General features: G+C 49.4%; 1 protein-coding gene across 1 annotated transcript; it reads right to left on the reverse strand.

Annotated features, from left to right (window-relative positions):
- Window positions 1-6,410: 6,410 nt before the first annotated feature.
- TUBAL3 (tubulin alpha like 3) lies at window positions 6,411-13,679 on the reverse strand. Its single transcript, XM_065849185.2, has 4 exons — window positions 13,572-13,679; window positions 10,055-10,298; window positions 8,589-8,737; window positions 6,411-7,840 (listed from the first exon to the last, which is right to left on the reverse strand). Exons 1-4 carry the CDS (start codon window positions 13,572-13,574, stop codon window positions 6,857-6,859), a joined length of 1,380 nt encoding a protein of 459 aa, XP_065705257.1. The 5' UTR covers window positions 13,575-13,679; the 3' UTR covers window positions 6,411-6,856.
- Between the last annotated feature and the right edge of the window lie 1,020 nt (window positions 13,680-14,699).

Raw genomic sequence — 14,699 nt, forward strand, 5'->3', positions numbered from 1 at the left:
CAGGTGGCCAAGGTTCCTAGTTGATCCACAGCTCCCCTGGGACCCAAAATTCAACTGAAGGCTGAAAAATAAAAACTAAATAATACACCAAGCCCTTCTGCATCTTCTCCTCGTAGACACATCTCCAGCAGACAACACACCAGCATGCCCACAACATCTCTGTGCAATGACCTTCTCCTGCCTCTGCTCCAAGGGTGTACAGGTGAGATATTTCCTTCACAGAATCACAGAATGGTTTGGGTTGGAAGGGACCTCTGGAGATCTTCTAGTCCAACCCATTTCCTTGATGCAAACTTCTGTAGCCTTGGTCTATATGGCCCTTTATGTATACAGTATATAGTTTTATGTATCTTTATAGCCCAACACCTTACACATCCATCCCCCATTGGTATATTGAGCTCTTGTTCAGCAGAACATAGGCATTGCCCACATTTTACACCCAGGGGAAACTGAGGCATGCATACCTGCTCACATCTGGTCAGGCAAAGGAAGGCAGAGCAAGGTCAGACCTGGACAAGCACCCAGCTGGACACGTTGTTGTCCCTTTTTGGGTTTGGGCAGGGATGTCCCCAGATTGCTCAGGTTCAGCCTTCCTGATGCACAGGGCTGCCTGGGCACAGCAAGGAGTGACAGAGGGACTTAGAATCATAGAATCGTTTCAGATGCAAGAGACCCTCAAGATCATTGAGTCCAACCATAACCTAAACCTAGCACTAATCCATGTCCCTAAGAACCTCGTCTACACACCTTTTAAACACCTCCAGGATGGTGATTCCACCACTTCCCTGGGCAGCCTGTTCCACTGCTTCACAACCCTCTCCGTGAACATTTTTTTCCCAAAAAAATTGCTCAGAGCCAAAGGAGAAATCATTGCTTTGAGCACAGAATTGAAGAGGTTTACCCCTGTGCCCCTCAGTGAGCTCCAGTAAAACACTGGTCCAGACTGGGAACAGGCTTTTCCCCACCACCAGCTGCCGTGGGGATCTACACCAGCCCTGGTTGGGGTAATTTCCCAGTATGAGATCAAACAAGGGGAGCATCTTGACCTCATGTTAGTGCCTGGAAAATAAAACATCACATGCCTGGGGCTCACACTGTGTCTTTCTTCTGCTCCCCTTTAACAAAGGCAATTAGCATCGAAATGACACCATGGGAGCGGATGAGCCCAAGGTGTTTCCTGGCACCAGGCTGTGCTTGCACCTGCAAAGCTGAGACTGGGACAGCAGATACCAGTGAATAGCAAGTGATGGGGAGAGCAGAACCCCCCGTCCCCAGCTGCATCCCCACAGGGGACTCTCACCCACACCCGGCACTGGCTCATACTAACCCTTCCCAAATTAATCCTCTTTCTCAGTCTCTGCCAAGAGAGACCGGGGGGTTGCTTGGAGGGGCTGAGACACAGGCAGTGGTTGGAGGAGCCAGATTTCCTGAGGAAGCTGGATGGAAATAGGAGCACTGAAATCTCCATCAGCCACCACCTGTGTCTGGGATGCCACGGGGCCAAGGCCACTGTGCTCGGAAGGACAGTTTAGGGGATAAACCAGTCCAAATATCTCCCTCCAAGAGATGACAAAGGGCAGCTAAGGGGATAAACTGGAACTGAGGGACCTGGGGGGTTCAGCTGCAGAACAGGAGCTGAGGGGAGACCTTCTGATCTCTGAACTGCCTGAAAGGAGCTTGGAGCCAGGGGGGTCGGGCTCTGCTCCCCAGGAACAAGCGCCAGGAGCAGAGGAAACGGCCTCAAGTTGCACCAGGGGAGGTTGAGGTTGGATGTGGGGAACAATTTCTTCCCAAAGCGTTGTGGGGCATTGGAACAGGCTGCCCAGGGCAGTGCTGGAGACACCAGCCCTGGAGTGATGTAAAAGATGCTTAAATTAGGTTCTCAGCAACATGATTTAGTGACACTGTTTGATTAATGGTTGGACTCAATGATCTTGAGGGTCTTTTCCAACCCAAATGATTCTATTATTCTAAACCTGCCTCAGTCTCCCCCTCTGCAGTACAGCAAAGGGTAAAGTTAAGGTGACAGTTTCAGGGACCATGGTGCAGTGTCAGAAGAGCAGGTCCAGGGTGACACGTCCTGGGGACAAGGGGGATGATTTGATTTTGGATGGGCTTGAGGGGATTCCGTCCCACCCAGAAGCCTCTCATGAAGCAAGGCACAATCTCTGTCACCAGTAGTGTCCCAGGGACACGGACACTCACAGAGATTTGCAGGAGCCTTCTTGCTCTGCAAGAGCTTCCCACGACCATCTTGGCTCTTCCACTGTCTCGTCTCCATGGGAAATAACTCAGCGGCTCTCAGCTCCCAACAGGAGCCCTGAAATCTCCATTAGTCACACCTGGGTCTGAGAATGTGCAGAGCCAAGGCCACCGTTACTTGGGAAAGACAGCATTGCTGTTTGGGGTGAGATGTGCAGTTTTGTGAAAGCCAGGTGAGAATTCGGTCTTTCCTGCCATTTCTTGCAGGGATGAAACCCAGAGTCTTGGTATTGCATTCCAAAAGAGCGTTTTGCTCAGCTGGGGGCGCATGGCTTCTGTAAGATCACTTTGGCCAACGTATTTTTCTGCTCCCACTGCTGAATCCCTTCCAGACTCTTTGTATTCCTTCCCTGTCATGGTTTAACCCCAGTCAGCAACTCAGTCCCACACAGCCACCTGCTCATGTCCCCACAGTGGGATGGGGAGCAAATCAGAAGAGTAAAAGTGAGAAAACTCATCAGTTGAGATAAAGACAGTTTAATAAGTAAAGCAAAAGCCATGCACAGAAGCAAAGCAAAATGATGAATTCATCCGCTACTTCAACCACCTCCAGGAAATCCAGGCTCATCCACCCGTAACAGTTATTTGGGTAGACAAACATCATCACTCTCAACATCCTCCCCTTCTTCTTAACCCAAAATATATACTGAGCATGACATCATATGGTATGAAATAGCCCTTTGGTCAGTTGAGGTCAGCTGTCCTGGCTGTGCCTTCTCCCAGCTTCTTGTGCACCTGGCATGGTTGAAGAAGTTGAAAAGTGGCTACTTGGTTTGGCTACTCAGCAACAACTAAAACATCTGTGTGTTATCAACATTATTCTCATTCCAAATCCAAAACACAGCATTATACCACCTACTAGGAGGAAAATTTACCCTAACCCAGTCAAAACCAGGACATTTACCCAGGCAGACAGGTCTTTCCTAGACTTCAGGAAACTCCTCAACCTACTTCTCCTCCACATGTCAATGCTCAAAGGTCTCCTTCACCTACATCAGAAATGCAGCAGTGGTTTAGGCAGCCCCCAAGAACAGCAGATCTTGAACCCCAACCTGGGTCTTGGATCTCCTGAGATTCAACAAGGCCAAGCTGGTACCTGGGTCAGGGCAACCCCTGGTGTCAATACAGGCTGGGGATGGAGGGATGGAGAGCAGCCTCGTGGAGAAGGACTTGAGAGTGCTGGGGGATGAAAGATGGGACATGAGCCAGCAACATGTACTTGCAGTCAGGAAGGCCGATTGTATCCTGGGCTGCATCCCCAACAGTGCAGGCAACATGTGGAGGGAGGGGATCCTGCCCCTCTGCTCCATTCTGGAGAGACCCCCCTGCAGTTCTGGTCCAGCTCTGGGTCCTCAGCACAGGACACACATGGACCTGCTGGAGAGGGGCCAGAGGAGCCACAGGAATGACCCGAGGCTGGAACAGCTCTGCTGGGAGGACAGGCTGAGAGAGTTGGGCTGTTCAGCTGGAGAACAGAAGCTCCAGGGAGACCTTAGTGCAGCCTTTCTGGACTTAAAAGGGGACAAGAAGAAAGATGGGGACAGACATTTGAGCAGGGCCTGTTGCGATAGGACAAGGGGTGATGGTTTTAAACTAAAGGAGGGAACATTCAGGCCAGACATGAAGAAGAAATTGTTGGCCCTGAGGGTGGTGAGAGCCTGGCCCAGGTTGGGCAGAGAGGTGGTGGATGAACCATCCCTGGAGACATCCCAGGCCAGGCTGGACGGGGCTCTGAGCAACCTGAGCTGGTGAAGATGTCCCTGCTCATGGCAGGGGTTTGGACTAGATGACTTCGAAATGTCCCTTCCAACCCAAACCATTCTGTGATTCTATGATCTGGGAAGCTGCTCCATATATTGTTGTTTAGCGGGCTTTTGTTTATGACCACCTTCAGTATTCCTGGCTCCACGTGGGGGTGATGCTCATTCTGTGTCCATCCCAGGCTGCTGTCACTCACAGTTTATGGGACTGAACCAGTGGCTTCCAACCCCAGCTGGCTGTGGGGAATGGAGTCACCAGGAAAAGGTGACAGCCCTCAAGAACACACCTGGAAACACCCCAGCACATTTACCTGGGGGCACAGAGACAGAAGTCATCTTGGCTCTTTGAAAAAGCATCTCTGGGTCCTGAACAATCTAATTTCTGGCAAATAGAGCAGTTACTGTTCCCCTGTGAGGGTTATTGTCAGTACTAGGGACATGGTGTGGGACCACCAACTGGAAAGCCAGGAACTGGGTTGATTTTGTCCCCAGGAACCAGGGGGTGGAAAGTGGCCACCTAGGGTGGATGAGGGGAGACCCACTCATCCCCAAGGTCTTGGGACTGACCAGTTTTGGAATATCTCAATGGTCTCCATCACTCCAGCAGAGCTGAAAATGAAGGAGAAGACCTATCAGATGAAGCAGTAGCTGGTTATCATCCCCAAAAGAAACAGCTTCTAATGGTAGTCTGATGTTCAGCCTCTCCAAGAGCAATGGGGACATGTCTAACATTTTAGCCCAGGTAACCTCACAGTGGAGAGCTGAGCACAGAGGAGGCTTCAGCCCAGTAGGGTTCTCCCTAGGGGTCCATCTGCTGTCCCACCATTCTGTCAGAATCCCAGCTTTTTAGGCTAACAGCAGCCAACAAGGAGCTCTGGGTTCCTTCCACCTCCATCTCCCCAGTGTGGGAAACAGCAACACCTCCCCATCCCTGTATGAACCTCCCCATGCTTTACTTCGGGAACATCCCCAGGATCATACCCTCGTGTGGGTTTGTAGCATAGAACAAACACAAAATGTAACACAACAGCCATGAGCAGGACACCCCAAGACTCCAGGCAGCATGGAGCCAGCCCTTCCCCTGCCCCACAGGCTCAAGAACACTCCCTCTCCATATCTCACCAGGGGCATTTCATGGTTTGTCCTCCTGAGTCACCCCATCACATGGGCCTGGCTCACCTCAGGGCAAACTCCAGCCCCAGGCACATGGAACTGGTTTCACACTCACACCCATTCCAGCAAGGTTGGTGGCATTCCCAAGGTAGACCCCAGGCCAGAGGTACACACCCACGGCCAGGGGACCAGAGCATGCTTGAGATGCAACAAAAGGAGTGGGGGCAGCAGGTGGAGGGAGGTGATTCTGTCCTTCTGCCCTACTCTGGGGAGACCCCCGTGCAGTGCTGGTCCAGCTCTGGGTCCTCAGCACAGGACACACATGGACCTGTTGGAGAGGGGCCAGAGGAGCCACAGGAATGATCCGAGGCTGGAACAGCTCTGCTGGGAGGACAGACTGAGAGAACTGGGGTGTTCAGCTGGAGAAGAGAAGCTCTGGAGAGACCCTGTTGTGACCTTTTTCAACTTAAGAGGGGCCAAGAATAAAGGTGGGCATAGATTTCTGAGCAGGGCCTATTGTGACAGGACAAGGGGTGATGGTTTTAAACTGAAAGAGAGGACATCTAAAAGACTTCTTTCTCAAGGAGGGTAGTGAAACACAGCCCAGATTGGCCAGAGAGGTGGTGGATGCCCCATCCCTGGAGACATCCCAGGCCAGGCTGGACGGGGCTCTGAGCAACCTGAGCTGCTGAAGATGTCCCTGCTCATGGCAGGGGTGGCACTGGATGGGCTTGGAAGTTCCCTTTCAACCCAAACTATTCTGTGATTCTATGCCATTCAGTAGTTCCTGTAGAGCCAGTCCTCATGTCTAAAGTCTAGACCAGATTTCAAAACTTGTGTTTCACACTCACACCAACTCCAGCAGCTCCTGGGTAAGACCCCAGCCCAGAACTCCAACGCTGACCCAACAACCAGGACCTGCTCAAGCAACAAACAAGCTTCACCTGTGGTAATGAGGTGGCAAAACCCCACCAGAAAGGTCCACTTGACCCAGGCACCCCTCCCCATTATGGCACTGGTCAAACCGGGGATTTCCTGCCTTCTTCCAGACAGGCTTCCTCTGGGCTGCACTTGGAGGTGAAAAGAGCATCATCCAGTTCCAGACAGACAGGTCCCTGCAGGATATAGGTCATTTCCCTCACAGCAATAATTACAGCCTACCCAGAGCACACCCTTATCAGCATTTGCTGTTCTCCCTGCGACAACATCCCTGCAGCTGGAACCTTCCTACACAAACAGCCTAATTAAACCTAAAAGAACTCTGAGGAAAAAAAAAAAAAGAAACAAAATTGTCTTTATTCAAATACAAAAAAAGACAGTTGCATAGAAGTGTACAGATATATTTCTAATGAAAAGGTGCTTTTAAGGTTAAAGCCAGAGCAAGAATTTGACATTTCAGCCAAAGCAGGCAGCTTGCAACATTCCCCTGGACTAGGAACCAGGATCCTCTGCCCAGGCAGGATTTGTCCCCAACACTAAGCCAGGCACTTATTCAACTTCACTCATGGATCAACAGCAGTGTGATAAAGCTCGAGACACCCATGCTACACTATGAGCGCGTAGACTATGCAAGCAGAAAAAGGTATAATACGTCAAACAGTAGCATTGAGGTTCAGGACAATCCTTTGGCACCTCCAGGCACTCGGGACCAGTTTAGCCTGATGACAGAGGGTTTGTGTTTCATCTGAGGTTTGACTTCGTTAAGAACAGACTGCAGTTCATTAAAACTCATCGTCATCAGCCTCATCTTCCTCTCCATCTGCCGAGTCCCTTCCAACCTCCTCATAATCCTTCTCCAGGGCAGCCAGGTCCTCCCTGGCTTCTGAGAACTCTCCCTCCTCCATTCCTTCCCCCACATACCAGTGCACAAAGGCTCGCTTGGCGTACATCAGGTCAAACTTGTGGTCCAGGCGGGCCCAGGCCTCGGCGATGGCCGTGGTGTTGCTCAGCATGCAGACAGCCCGCTGCACCTTGGCCAGGTCCCCCCCGGGCACCACAGTGGGAGGCTGGTAGTTGATACCCACCTTGAAGCCAGTGGGACACCAGTCCACAAACTGGATGGACCGGCGTGTTTTAATGGCTGCGATGGCCGCGTTCACATCCTTGGGCACCACGTCACCCCGGTACAGCAAGCAGCAGGCCATGTACTTGCCCCGGCGAGGGTCACATTTCACCATCTGGTTGGAGAACTCAAAGCAAGCATTGGTGATCTCCGGCACCGACAGCTGCTCATGGTAGGCTTTCTCTGCTGAGATGATGGGTGCATAGGTTGTGAGTGGGAAGTGTATCCGTGGGTAGGGCACCAGGTTGGTCTGGAATTCAATCAGGTCAACATTCAAAGCACCATTGAATCTCAAGGAGGCAGTGACCGATGAGACAATCTGCCCAATCAGCCTGTTGAGGTTGGTGTAGGTGGGACGCTCGATGTCCAGGTTGCGGTTGCAGATATCGTAGATGGCTTCATTGTCCACCATGAAGGAGCAGTCCGAGTGCTCCAGGGTGGTGTGGGTGGTGAGGATGGAGTTGTATGGCTCCACCACCGCCGTGGAGACCTGTGGGGCTGGGTACACAGAGAACTCCAGCTTGGACTTCTTGCTGTACTCCACAGAGAGTCGCTCCATGAGGAGGGAGGTGAACCCGGAGCCTGTGCCTCCCCCAAAGCTGTGGAAGACCAGGAACCCTTGGAGTCCACTGCACTGATCAGCCTGCAGTAGAATAATGTATATTTACCTCTCTCTGTTAAGGACTGGAATAGCTATCCCAAATAAAACAGCAATAAATTCTACTTAGAGCATTTGCTGGCCAGAGTGCATCCAATTCCTAGAGCGGAATTGGAATCACCCTATTGAGCATCTTCAGGATACACATCTTAATCAACTGCAGCATTTCCATGGAAATACCACAGGTAGCTCTGCATGGTCAGATGGAAACTCTTGAAATATTGTTCCATCATCATGGAAACTTTTGGCAAATTGCTCAATGCAATCCCCCAGCACCTAAGAGGGGATGGGAGGCAACATGTGGATCCTAGATCCTCAGGAGACATCTCAAAAACATTTCACTGATGGGTATTCAAGTACATTGTTGCAACCCTGCTGCATTCTTATCAAGAGTGGAGTTTGGTCTTCCCAGCCTGGTTATCAATTGTCCATTTACAATTAATAGCCACAATTACAAGGTGCAGCTTCACTGTGGTCTAAAGTCCTTCTCTTCTGATTCTTTGGTCTAGTGTTGTGTCACTTCATACTTACATGACACGCAATGACAGTTGCTTTTACAGCAGATATACAGGTTCAGATGGCACCTTGCTTTACTGAGCCCCAAACCTAATCACAGCAGCCCTTGACCTCATATAAAGGTATCTTTCTTCTAAAACTTTTACCCCAAACCCAAAGTTCAATTTTATTGTCCATGGTGTGTTTTTTTAAGGAAAAGACTGTCTCTTTTTCTTACCATTTTTCGAATTCTGCTGAGGACAGTGTCTATAATCTCCTTTCCAATGGTGTAGTGGCCACGGGCATAGTTGTTGGCAGCATCTTCCTTGCCACTGATGAGCTGCTCTGGGTGGAAGAGCCCATGGTAGGTCCCAGTCCTGATCTCATCTGCACAAGGAGGAGCAGTTGTGGAGAGCAGCACACAGTTAAAGATTCTGGACGTTAGTTTGACAGAGTAAAACACACAGCAAATCCACCAGGAGATGGTCACAGTATGATTAGTTCAGACTGGAAATAGTGGAAGGGGGAAGAACAACCCTGTCCAGGCTAATTTGCCAAACTCCTACTATACCTCCTCCATCTTCACCTAGAAACCACCTTGAGATCATAATATCATTTGGCTTAAAGAGTTAGGACACAACCTACATCTCCAATATCATATCAAATGATATCATATCAAATGATATAAAATATCATTTACCATACACAGTTTGTGTTTCTGCTCGTGAAACATCTCAAGGTGGCTGGAAGCACCACCTCCATCTTCTACTCTACACAACACTGAGGAGAAGAGAGTGTCTTCAGTATTGACATTTCTGCTGGAAGCTTCCCACCCAGCTTTGGGCACTTTATGAAGACAGGCATTAGGAACAGCTTTTCTAGGCTCCATGCAGGTTGGAGACACCTCCAGAGGGTATTTAAACCCACTCAGTCTCAATATTGGATACACTTCATATTCTACTGGCTCGCTCAAGAGGTTTCCAATTTAGTGCCTTGATAAGGTGCCTAAAAATTAAGTGGAACCAAAACATAAGTCTACATTCCTTCCATTAAATGAAACAATGAGTCATACATCCTGGATGGTAAGATAGGATCAAATGCCCAGGAGAAGCCCAGGAGGCAAAAGCAGGTAGATGGATGCAGATTGGTTTGGAGTCATTTCCACCAGTTCCTTGAGCAAAAATAAAGAATTTGTTTTCTAGGAATGTACTCTAAAAATCAAAGCGCCAGGAGTGAATCAAAGACCCAGAGACCACTAAAGGAGATGGGGTTGGAAGGGGAAGTAGAAAGCTCGTGGTAACAAGACAACCGGTTTCCCCAGAACCATGAAACATGTAGCACCCATCTGCCCAAAGATGCTTCACAGGGAGCATTAAAACCACATGTGCCACATCAGGTCATAGAGTGGTGTAACTGAGTTCAGAGACACTGAGGTTAATTAAGCCATGCCAATTTACAGCTGCTGAGGATCCTGCTGAAGACAGCAGGTCTCTTAAAAGGAGGGGTCAACTAAAGACAAGTCAGTGGAGCAATAGGTTTGCCCCTCCAGGTTCATTTGCAAATACAAACTGTCTCCTTCTGATGGCTGGAGACATTTTAGTAGAGCAGAGGAGTGGGAGCCGCTGGGCAACATGAGCAGCATCACAAGCCCCAAGTAAGAAGGGTCAGGAAAGACACCACAACACCCAACTACCCCACTATTACCGATGACAGTGGGCTCCAAGTCTATGAAGACCGCCCGGGGGACGTGTTTCCCAGACGCTGTTTCACAGAAGAAGGTCTCGAAAGAAGAATCCACTTGTTCAGTCTTGGGCTCCACCGGTGTCACCTGCTTGGGACCAGGAATGGTCCCGTCCGCCTGGATCCCATGCTCAAGGCAGTAGAGCTCCCAGCAGGCATTGCCCATCTGCACGCCAGCCTGCCCGATGTGGATGGAAATGCATTCCCTCTGGAAGGGGAAACGGCTTGTTATAAGGTGATTTTTAGTTTTTTAAGACATCCTGTGACTCTGCACCAGCCCCCGTGGTTCTTGTTTGAGCCGTTTGTATAATGATGGAAACAGGCGGCTTCCGCCCACCAGCGGGAGTTGGAGCGAGGATCAAATCGTGATCTACGGGGCAGCTGGACGCAGCAGAGACGCACACGTAGCATCCCCGGGAAGGGTTCTCCCAGGTCAGGAGAGGAGGAAGGAAGGAAGTGACCATAAAATAGAATCATAGAATAGCTGGGGTTGGAACAGACCTTCAAAGCTCTCCCAGTTCCCCCCCTGCCATGAGCAGGGACATCTTCACCAGCTCAGGTTGCTCAGAGCCCCGTCCAGCCTGGCCTGGGATGTCTCCAGGGATGGGGCATCCACCACTTCTCTGGCCAACCTGGGCCAGTGTTTTCCACCTTCATTGTAGAAAAATTGTTCTTTATGTCTAGCCTGAATGTCCCCTACCAATGGGTTTCATGCTGGGACAGGAAGCAGCTATTCAGTACTCAACTGATCCTGTCATTGAGTGGAGCAGCTGTCAGTCCCCCAGGTCCCAGAGCAATAGAGCATCAGGGACAACAGCTCCAGGCTCCTTGAGCTAAAATAAGCTCTACACCAAGCAGGGTCAAGCCAGGCTTGGGAAGCTCACAGCCAAGCTGGGAGTCACAGCAGGAAATGGGGCGGCAAGAATGCAGCAGTAGCCTGGGGCCAGAACAAGGGCAGGGTGACACCCCGGGAGAGGCTCGGAGTCCTGATTTAACCAGGTCACCCTCCAGGAGCCTCTAACTACCTCCAGTATTGGAGGTACTGGCATTTTCTAGAGACTCTGTGGGGACTTTTGATGGTTGTGTGCTTCCCTGGGTAATTGGCATCTCTGCTGTTTCCATCACCCCAAGATCAAAGCACTGCCGTGGCAATGACAGAGGCTCTTGTCCTATTTCCCAGGCAGAGACTCCAAATTACCACCATACTTGTCATGGAGAAATGTTGCTTCTCAAAGCATCACCATGAAAGGGAGCTGGTGATCCCACCTGGGGATCACAAGCAGCATGGCAGATCCCATTATCTGTAGCAGTGATGAGCAGCTTGGTTCAGGCTTCACCTCATACCACCACCCCCAGTCCTACCCAGAGCTGGGGGTCTCCACAGATGAGCCCAGCTCCCCTACTCCAGGTAGCACACGATAAGTGCCACCACCAGCCCAGTTGTCTCAGGGATGACAGGACACCCTGTGTGTGCACACCCCTTGGCTTCACTATCCTTCCAGAGGGACTCTGTCCCTTGAAAGACATAGAATTGCAGAATGGCTGGGGTTGGACGGGACCTCTGGAGATCATCCAGTCCAACCCACCTGCTAACGCAGGGTCACCAGAGCAGATCACACAGGAAGGTGTCCAGGTGGGTTTGAATGTCTCAGAGAAGGAGACTCCACAACCTCTCTGAGCAGCCTGGGCCAGGCTCTGGCATCACAAAGGAAAGAAGTTCCTCCTCATATTCAGGTGGACCCTCCTGTGCTTCAATCTGTGCCTGTTACCCATCATCCTGTCGTTGGATACCAAAAAGCCACCACCTTTTAGTTAAGACTGGACAGTCCTGGGCACCAACGACTTGTGGCAGTAACCATCAGGAGAAGGATGCAACGCAACTTGTTCCCTCTTAATCTCCAAGCATGGATCTGCCAAGAGGTTTCTCAGCCCTCAGGCAACTCCACCAAGTCCAGGTCATCCACCTTATGGTGGACGTCAACTGGATGAACATCCTGGTATGGCAGAGGGACATCAACCCTTCCACCTACAGCTGGATAAACACCCCTTAATCCAGGTCTGGGCCATGATTGTCACTTCTTCTGGCTGTAGAGGCTGTGTTTGAGTCCTCCCCCTCCCAGCTGATATTTGCACTATGTGGGAAATGCCAACTGCCATTTGCCCATCCCTCTCGGCAAGATGGTTGCAATAGCTCCTCGCCCCAGTTTGCAAGGGTCAGCACCACAAGCGCTTCATCCCAGCTCCGGCTGGGACAGCTGCTCGGCTCACGATCCTCTCCCAGCACCTGCTCCAAGGGAGCGCTGGTATTTTCAGCTCAGAGCATAAGGAATGGGAACCAAGAAAATATATATATATACACACACACATACTTATTTTTAATGTCTGCAGCTTTTTTTTCTGCAGTTTCCCCCGCTCTCAAATATGCTGGAAGTTGGTTTTTTGTCTGTTTGTTTTGGGGGGATTTTTTTTTGAGATCCTAAATCTCCAACATTTGCATCGAGATGAGTTACATTTTACAGACTTTGGCTATAGGCAGCCTATTGTTGTCCAGCTGATTTTCCCATTGGAAATACCATGTAAATGTTTAACTGTTTTATAGCCAAGCCAGACTCCAGGAGTCAGCAGATAAAAGAGAAAATAAGTTCAAAAGCTGCCTCGCTGGGAGTTACTTTGAACTTTTCTTCCATTTGCAACATGCAAAAGGACACCACCACATTTCCCAACGAGTTACTCCTTTTGCATCCACAATAAAGTGACAGTTGTGTTATTCTTTACGGAGTTTCAACTGGATCAGTCAACACTGTTCAGGGTTGGAGTTTTTTTAGTAATCAGATCAATCCACTTCAGTTCCACAGCTGCAAACTCTTTTGGGCAAAGATTCAATTAAAAAGCTAGAAGGAAAGGGGGACTATATTAATTTAATACCTAATCCCAAGGGTTTGTAGCAGACAAAGGCAACATGGCAGCTCACTCCTAAGAAAGAAAAAAAAGACACCAAAAACCTAAAGGTCTCTGGAAGTTGCATTAGTTCCCTATGGCAGCAAAAGAATTGAAGTGTTAAACTCAGGGAAAAGGGCCAGCAGTGCTGAGCTTTGCATTTTTCACCCATCATAAAATTGTGTATCAAGATACGCAGATTTCCAAAAAAAAAAAAATACAAAATTAAAATAAAATAAAGCCAAACTTGTATCAAAGAGACAGAAACTTTGCAACTCTATAGATCCCACCTCAGGAGCTGCAGACTCAGCATAAAAAGCAGCAAGAGGTCACTCAAATAACTTCCCCAACCAAGTCCCTCACTTTTCCCTTATAAGGAGCAAAGATTGAATCAATAAACAATAAGGTAATCAGCAATTAAGCAAAGCTGTTCACAATTAACACAAAAGGAGACAGAAAGAGCAAGGAAGCCGCTTAGCTCAGTACACTTGGAAAATATGCAATCTATATTTTAAGCTTAGACTAGTACAAAGCGTGCGCTTACCATGGTGAGACTGGAGGCTTGCTCAGATCTGACTAAAACAGCCGCTGCCCCTGCCTCTCCCTGCAACTTTATAGCGCAGGAAGAATTGACTCCACCTGAATATAAAGAAGCTTTCTGCTAGCTTAAAGGAGCAGAGCTCCTTTTCCTTCGCATCCCTAGGAACAGCAAGGGATAAAATGATCTATTAGTGCCTGGCTGGTGTGGTTTCGGTGATTAAACAGCCTTGGGTGCAGCGCGATGTGTGTTTATTTCTCTTTCTTTTTTTCAATTAGCATCAGCTGGGGAAATACAATAATGTCAAGGTTTGGGTTTAGCAAGAAAAGAATGAAACTCTGGGGAAGTTTGCACACCCCATATGTTTCACTTTATCCAACAGAAATAGTCTCCCCCTTATCATTATTCGGGGTATCGGAACTGATATGCTGTATCTTGACTATTTTTAGACACAACCCTGCAATTTTTGTCTGTTTTTCTCCATGTGCGATGACCTCTGTGGGGATCTGCTGACTTTTGCACCTCTGGGACACTCAGGTGCAGGTTCAGACCCTGCGATTGCCTTATCAGCTGCTCATTAAGAGTTTATTTCACCCCCTTGCCAAGAGCCATATGGGGATTCTGAGCCAGTTTTGGCCCCATCCTGCTCTGGATCTGCCTTTAAGTCCCAGTAGTGCCTGTGTGGTTACTAATCAAGCATAGTTAGTGGTAACTAGTTTACTAATCGCCTAATTTACCTCTTAATTCCCCTGTTCAAAAGTTCCCAAAGCTTATTTGGTTCAGCAGAGTTGCAACAGGTTGACAGATCTGTGGTCATGGGGGACAATCAGGTCACCGACACCATCAGCACAAGCACAGCCAGGTAGTCAAGGACAGAGAGTTTTTCCTCCATTCAATATTTGTGAGACCCTCTTTGCTTACTGGTTCCAGTATAAAACGGACATGGGTATACTGGAGCAAGTCCAGTGGAGACCACTGAGCTGGTCAGATTTGGAGCACAGGAGACAAGCAGACAGGGCCAGTGGGTTTGTTCATCCCTGAGGAGACATTTCAACTCACCATGGAGCTACCCCGCTCTGCTGAGACCCCCCCTGCAGTGCTGGTCCAGCTCTGGGTCCTCAGCACAGGACACAC

The sequence above is a fragment of the Patagioenas fasciata genome, chromosome 1 (assembly GCF_037038585.1).
Source record: "Patagioenas fasciata isolate bPatFas1 chromosome 1, bPatFas1.hap1, whole genome shotgun sequence".
Lineage (NCBI taxonomy): Eukaryota > Metazoa > Chordata > Aves > Columbiformes > Columbidae > Patagioenas > Patagioenas fasciata.